This window comes from Gavialis gangeticus, unplaced genomic scaffold (genome assembly GCF_001723915.1).
Source record: "Gavialis gangeticus isolate Ggan-Ray unplaced genomic scaffold, GavGan_comp1, whole genome shotgun sequence".
Lineage (NCBI taxonomy): Eukaryota > Metazoa > Chordata > Crocodylia > Gavialidae > Gavialis > Gavialis gangeticus.
In genome coordinates, this window is record NW_017729028.1 from 15,104,215 (window position 1) to 15,112,463 (window position 8,249).

The window sequence follows — 8,249 nt, forward strand, 5'->3', positions numbered from 1 at the left end:
ATACAAGGGTCTCCCCCCCCCCAAAGATTGGGGGGGGGGGGGGAAACCTCATCTTACATTTGAGTAAATATGGTAATAGCATGTCACACTGAAAATTTTTAAAGTTATATATGTTATGCTATAAAATTAAGGGAGACTACTAGAAAAAAAAAAAAACGGTATACAACAAGGCATTCCACCCTACCTAAGAACATCAATTTCTGTACAGTACTAATCACTAAAATATAGCCGATATATCATTCGTTAGCATGGTGGTCTGTATTACAGTTACCATGGAAAAGAACCAAGAACCACGTAGATTCAGAGTTCTTTCATCTTAGGTTACAGAGGGTGAATTCAAGGTGGGGAGATCTTTCTGTAACAACAGAGCCACAACTCAAGACTGATATGCTAAAACTATGCACTTAACATGAACTCTTGTAGGCTCTTCTGAATCAGAAACTTTCCTGCACTGAAGACCAGGCATACATGTTATGTGAAGAAGTAATCTCTGAAGATTCATGAACTCCAACAAAAATGCAATTGCAATAAAGTACAGTTTTCATTGGGGAAAAGCCTGTAATACCAATATATATGTATTCCATATCTGTAGGCAAAGCTGATGGTAATTGTTATTGGACATAGCAAAATATCTGCAAACGTTGCTAAAATACTTATGCCTCTGAGTCCCATTTTAGAAGAAACTTAAGGCAAAAATCTAAAAACATGTTTGCCTCAACTCCAACTGAAATCAATAGGAATTGAGGTGTCTAAACATCCTTCTGGGATCTGCCCCTTAGAGTCCACAAGCCTAAATTTCAGTGAAAGTCAGTCAAACTTTGGTTGCTAAATGCTTACATCTCTTCTGAAAATAGCCCCATTCAAAACAGCCTGAATAAACAACATGACACTACAAGGCCCCTTGGTCGTAGTCCAATTCATTTAAAAAAGACTTCCAAAAAGAAGTTCATTTTGACAACATCAAGCATTACAAAAAAAGAAGAATCACAGGCTCAAATGTTTATTAAAATCTGAGGATAAGGATAACTGAAAAAAGCAGACACTCAAACTTACACAAAAAACCTGCTAGGGCTGCATAAGTCTACAACCTTGTTTCTAAGGGAAAATACAGATTGCCTCCATGCTGTATCCCAAGGGCACTTCCATGGGTGCAGGCCAAAACCACTAAATCACGTTCCCCACACTTGCTCCCAGAACAGCGGGTATCCACCTCAGAGAAGCTCTAAACGTAGTAGACAAGGAGCGCCCAAGTGGAGGTGGGCTACGTTTAATGGTGCTGTAAAGCCATTGCACAGATTCAGTTTTGGAATGGAAGTGTGCAGGTGAGACATAGATTATGGCAGAATTTCCAATGAAGGAAGCACAGACATCCCTCTATTTGTTTTCCAAATGATATTTCCAAAGTATTCTTCTTGGTCTGACTAGTTCTTTTCCCTTTTTAAACACTTAAACAGCTTAAAGTTTACGTTCAGCTCATATGGCCCATGAAAACCAAATAATCATTTTCTGTCCTCAGGTACTAAGGTTTAGATTGCAAATAGTGAAGGAATTCTTTAAACCCAAAACAAAAATTTATTTTTATTAAAAAATATGAATTATTAAAGAGACAACTTAAACTTGGCAGCTAAACTACCTGATACTGCCCACTTAAACAGTTTTCAGTTTTCTCACACTACATTCTTAAACACTGGAAGTGGGAGCAAACTGTAATGTTACTACCTGGGACTTTGTTTCCCAGAACAGGACAAAGCTAACTGCACCCATGTGTCCACTCTATATATATTAAGATGTGTACAAAGAAGAGAGAGATGATTGTGAAACTGTCTGGAAAAAGACACATCTACAAAAAAAATAGACTAAGCCACCTGCCTTTCTTGACCATTATACGTTTCATTAGGGGCTATATTGAAAGCCAGTATATAACAACTCAATAGTCAGTATCTAAAAGTGCCACTTGCTGCTCATTTGGACAGCCATCACATACTGCCAAACAGTTCATTACCCTTAAGGGAACCACAGTAAAAAGATACAGAAAGCTCCAAGAGACTTCCAAACCATGTTTAAAATCTGTCATCTAAGTTAGCAGCAGAACGAATCAAATTTTGACTACAGCTGGCTCCACCAGCAAGCTTCTTGGCAACAGTATTAAATAGCTTTTTCAATCACTCATTAGTCAAAACAAAATCTCTCTCAAATATTTAAGCCATAATCCCCCAAACAGTGTTAACACTTCTAGAGATGAGTGAACAATAATAAACTTTTCTCTTCTTAAATTTAGTGCTGGCAAAACGTAAGACATTAAAATAGAGTTCAGTTCTATTTAGCACTAGCCTTTGAGGTAAAAACAGTTTGCACTTTCTTCTTCAACATATAACAACATATTTCCAGTTCCTTAATTTGAGGGCTGACATTACCAGCCCAGAAGAGTTGGGAAAAATAAATTTAATATGACCTTCCATCCTAATATCAATTAATCCAAAACCTTACTTCACGCCCAGCCTTCACCGTGATCAAGAAGAAAGATTTACTTTGCCCCTGCAAGCAAATGTTCAACTTCTTCCAACATAAAAATTAAAGGAAAAAAGGAAATGAAAATTTAAGGGAAAAAAAGAAACAAAAAAGACAAAGGCAATAGGAAGCTCTTCATTTATTATTATTTCTAAAGGAAAGAATTTTTATTTAAAACATATCCTTTTATAAAGTTCGAAGTTTCAGTCACTGTTGCTGATTCTTACAATTTTATCATGAGTCTTGAGATATACAACTCAACTCCCATGATCATTACATGACAATTTTAGCATGTGTATTTTAAAACATTTTCTAGTTCTCATGATTATGAAGAATTCTTTTGAAAATATGACCCAAGTAAAGGGATCAAAAAACAAGTACTAATCAGCAATTATTTTTTAGTCTAAAAAAACCAAAACAAAACAACCCCCCCCCAAAAAAGCAACTCATGTTTAAAATCCGTCTCAATTTTAAACATTTTGAATGGACAAAATTGTTTAATGCAGAACATTTTGTGACATCAACTAGAAACTAAAAGTAAACAAAAGTGAAACTGATTTGTGACTTGTCATTATCCAACCCAAGAGAAATTCAAAAGTTAGAGAACAATACTGAAACCATTCTGTACGTTCCCAGTTTAAGTAACTCAGTGTTATCACTAAGAATTCAATAAATATTATCAATATGAATCTCTGGGGAGAGTGCTCCTTCAGTACAATACTAAACAATTAAAGATTTGCCACTCAAACTATGCATTTTTCTAGCTAGCCAATGCAATCCTTTGATACCAGCCAACAGAGCCAGTCCTTTCTGGAAAAAGAGATGTAGCTAACAAGTCATGTATATCATAAATATTAGTAAAGAAAGAAATACTACTGTTACTATCTCGGTTAACAAGTAGCACTTAAGAGCAAGTGATAAATCACTGAAATTGTTTATACCATGCAATATGAAAAGTCTTGATACCTCCATGAGCAGGATTGATGACTCCATGTAATATTCGAATCGAGAGCAAATAAAGTGAAGTAAAACAAAATCAAAGACAGGGCAAGAGACAGCCAGTAAAACAAAGCCTGTGAAAAGTCAATTGGCTAAATCATGCTAGTTACCCGATTTAAAATAAAATCCTTTCATGTAATTTAATTTAAGATACCTGAATTAAAAATCATTGTAAAATCAGTTACATTCTTCTCTTAGGCAAGTCCAAATGTAAATGAACAACAGTGTTACTATGGTGCATTGTTGAGAAAGAATTTATTACCTTTTCTGTTCCCTGTCTGCTATAAAATCTGAAATTCCTAATCTTTAATAATCCTCTTCTCTGTGCCTGGGAAAACAGAAGTATATTACGTACTGTAAGATTAAAGACAATCTTTGATTTATGCATTGAAAACCAAATCAAATCCAGAGAGTAATGAAACAATCACGGAAGAATATATTACTTTGCAATGTTCTTGAAAAGAAGTAGCTAAAACGATGCTCACAAGAATTATTTTAAGTTTGCATTAAAGTGCAAATGTAAATTTGCAACAGCTGACATCTGCTGATTTATGGATTATTTTGATGAATATATGTCAATCCAGGAAACACAACCATGAGTTCACAATTAAATTAATACCAAGCTAGAACAGTAAACCGATATTACCCAAAAGACATGTTAGAAACTTTCACTGAACACAACCGAAATTGGATTAGTAAACTAAGATAAATCATACAATATAATTGTAAACCCATTTGAGCATATGAAGACTGCACCAATTTAAATAAAATTGATTTTTGTGATGCTAAGGTGGGGAAGGGGGTGTAAAATATATATATTTCTTCTCCAAATTAGAATTTAAAATCAGTCAGAATTAGACTTATAACAAAAACAGCTTATTTCAAAATGTTTGGGGGGGGGGATGAAAAACAAGTCTAGAATCTCTCCAAAATGTTCACGTTAAAGATATCTGTATATTCTAAGACTGCTACATACTACGAGAGTACAGCAAGGACAAACAGGAGAGAAGAAGAGGAGTTGTACTTTATCTAAAAGACTAGCATGATTGCTCAGAGATCCGGTATGAAACCGGAGACAGGCCTGTTGACAGCCTCTGGGCTCGGGTCGGAGGGGAGAGCAACAAGAGTGATTGCTGTGGTGGGTGTCTGCTGTAGACCACCAGACCAGGAGGATGAGCGGGATGAGACTTTCTTCAAACAGCTAGTGGAAATTTCCCGATCGCAGGCCCTGGTTCTCATGGGGGACTTCAAATCACCCTACCGTTGGCTGGAAGGGCAATACAGCAGTGCACAGGCAATCTAGGAAGTTTTTGGAGGGAGTGTTGGGGACAACTTCCTAGTGGAAGTGCTAGAGTGGCCAAGTACAGCCCGTATTCTTCTTGACCTGCTGCTCAGAGAAAAGAATTGGTGGGGAATGTAGACCTGGATGACAACTGGGCCAGTAGCAACCATGAGATCATTGAGTTCAAGATCCTGAGGAAAGGAAGGATAGAGAACAGCAGAGTAAGGACCCTGGGCTTCAGAAAAGCAGATTTCAACTCATTCAAGGAACTGATGGGCAGGATCCCCTGGGAAGGCAGTCTGAGGTGGAAAAGAAGAGCAGGTCATATTTTAATGAAACCTTACTGATTGCGCAGGAATTAATCATCCCAATCCACAGGAAGAATAGCACGTATGGCAGAAGACCACCTTGGTTAACCAGGGAACTCTTCAGTGAGTTAGCACATAAAAAGGAAGCTTATAAGAAGTGGAAACATGGACAAAACTAGGGAGAAGTATAAGAGTATGGCTCAGGCATGCAGGGATGAAATCAAGAAGGTCAAAGCGCACCTGGAGTTGCAGCTAGCAAGGAACATGAAAGGTTACAAAAAGGGTTTCTACAAGTATGTCAGCAACAAGGGGAAGATCAGGGAAAGTGTGGGTCCCTTTACGGAATGGGGAAGGCAACCTTGTGACAAATGATGCAGAAAAGGCCAAAGCTCTCAATGCCTTTTTCAACGCAGTCTTCACAGGCAAGGGCAGCTCCCAGACTACTGCACTGGGCATCCCAGTTTGGGGACGAGGTAAGAAGCCAACAGTGGCAAAAGAACGGGTTAGAGACTATTTTGAAAAGTTGGATGTATACAAATCAATGGGGGCAGACTGGACACATTCAAGAGTGCTAAAGGAGTTGGCCAATGTGACTGCAGAACTGCTGGCTATTATCTTTGAAAACTTGAAAGAATCAACAGCTGCCAAACAAACCAGGGCTAGGATTCAGAGAGACCTAGACTAATTGGAGGACTGGATCAAAAGAAATCTCATGAGGTTCATTAAGGATCATTACCAAGTACTGCACTTAGGACACAACAATCCCATGCACTGCTACAGGCTACAGACCAACTGGTTAAACTCTGCAGAAAAGGACCTGGGGCTTAGAGTGGACAATAAGCTGAATATGAGCTAACAGTGTGCCCTTACTGCCACGAAGGCTAATGGCACAGTGGGCTGCATTAGTAGGAGCAATGCCACCAGATTGAGAGAAGAGATTATTCCCCTCTACTTGGCACTGGCGAGGCCGCATCTGGAGTGCTGTGTCCAGTTTTGGGGCCCAAACTACAGAAAGGGTGTGGATGAATTGGAGAGAGTCTAGTGGAGAGCAATGAAAATGGTGAGGAGGCTGGGGCACGACCTATGAGAGGCTGAGGGAACTGGGCATGTTTAGTCTGGACAAGAGAAAACTGAGGGCAGGACTTTATAGCAGCCTTCAACTAACTACCTAAAGGGGGGTTCAAAAGAGGATGGAGCTGGACTGTTCTCAGTGGTGGCAGAGGACAGAACAAGCAGCAATGGGCAGCAAGGGATGTTTAGATTAGATATTAGGAAACACCTCTCTCACAAGGAGGGTATTAAAGCACTGGAATAGGCCACCCAAAGAAATTGTGGAATTTCCATCCTGGAGGGGTTTAAGACCCCGCTAGACAAAGCCTTTGCTGGGATGATCTAGTTGGAGACGGTTCTGCTTTGAGCAGGGGGTTGGACTAGATGATCTCCTGAGGTCCCTTCCAACCCTCATTTTCTATGATTTTATGAAATAATAGATTAAAATACTACTCAAAGAAAGAAATGCCAAGTCTCTCTCACAGAAGTAAACACTAAAACATATGAAATGGAGTTAATATACTCCTAAAGAACAACCTGGACTTTATTACTAATATTAAAAGAAAAGTATCTATATTTACTTAGGTAATACTGAAAAAAATCTTTTTTTTCTTCAAAGGATATGTATATAGTGTTTTCCATTAGGTATCCCCCAAATGATTGTCTGTCAAACAACAAAAACGACTGGACCACAGGTATAGACAGCTATACCTTGTACAGGAGAGATCGTGTGGACAAAAAGTGGGGGGGGTAGCTTTCTACGTCAAGGAAAGCTACCCATCCCTGCAAGCTGACATTGGCACCCAGGCGGGACGATTGGATACTCTCTGGGTCAAAATCCACAGCGAACAAGGCACAGGAGACAGTGGTAGGAGTCTACTACAGACCTCCTAGCCAGGATCAAGAGCTTGACCAGGAATTTGCCAGGGAACTAGCTGAGGCTGCACGCTCCCAAATGCATGGTTGTCATGGGAGATTTCAACTACCCTGACATCTCATGGGAAAAGCACTCGGCCATATCTGAATGGTTGCAAAGCTTCCTCACATGCATGGATGAGCTCTGATTCAAGAAGTCTATGGACCAACAACAGGCAAAGCGCTGCTCGACCTGGTACTGGCAACTAGGGCAGACTTAATCAGCAACCTAATGATCAAAGGAAAGCTGGGAGACAGCAACCACGAGCTGAGCACCTTCATCATCCACCATAAAGCAGGCAAGTCAGTCAGCAAAACAGAAGTTCTTGACTTCAGGAAAGCTGACCTTGACAAGCTCAGGAGGCTTGTTGGCTAGGCCCTAAGGGACCATGACCCAAAGGGGAGGGGAGTTCAGGAAGAGTGGCTGCTCCTCAAGGGACCGATCCTGGAAGCTCAAGCAATATCTATTCTGTCTCAAAAGACAGGCAGCAAAAAGGGCACACCAGCCCCCCTTGGCTCTGCAGGGAACTAATGGATCTCCTACGTCTAAAAAAGAAGACCTATAAAGGATGAAGGATGGGATCCACCTCAAAAGGAGGATTATTCTGCACTGGTCCGGACCTGTAGGGAGTGAACCAGGAAAGTCAAGGCTGTGACTGAACTCCAACTGGCTACAAGAAACAAGGACAATAAGAAGTCCTTTTTTAGATATGTGGGGAGCCGGACGAAAAGCAAGGGTAACGTTGGACCCCTGCTAACCCATATGGGTCAACTGACAACCGACGTCCAGGAAAAAGCCAACCAGCTTAATGAGTGTGTTGCGTCAGTTTTTCACCAACCCCAAGGGATGGCCCTGTTCAATACAGCACAGGACGGCCAGAACGAGGGAGAACAGTTACCCTTCATCAATGCTGACCATGTGAAGGAACACCTTGAGAGGCTAGACACCTTCACATTAGCTAGCCCAGACAGCTTACACCCCAGGGTACTCAAGGAGCTGGCAAGCATCATAGCTCAGCCACTGACACTGATCTTTGAGAACTCGTGGTGCTCAGGCGAAGTTCCTGAAGATTGGAAGAAGGCCAATGTGGTGCCTATCTTCATGAATGGGAGGAAAGTGGATCCGGCAAACTACAGGCCCATCAGCCTGACCTCTATCACAGAGAAGATGTTGGGGGGGGGGGGGG

General features: G+C 40.6%; 1 protein-coding gene across 1 annotated transcript in view; it reads right to left on the bottom strand.

Moving 5' to 3' along the window:
• The window catches only part of NBAS (neuroblastoma amplified sequence), a 457,208-nt gene that overhangs the window by 400,723 nt on the left and 48,236 nt on the right, over positions 1 to 8,249 (bottom strand). Inside the window, exon 11 of the mRNA XM_019520763.1 lies at positions 3,770 to 3,835. Coding sequence (XP_019376308.1) covers positions 3,770 to 3,835 — 66 coding nt within the window. The remainder of the gene's footprint in view (positions 1 to 3,769; positions 3,836 to 8,249) is intronic.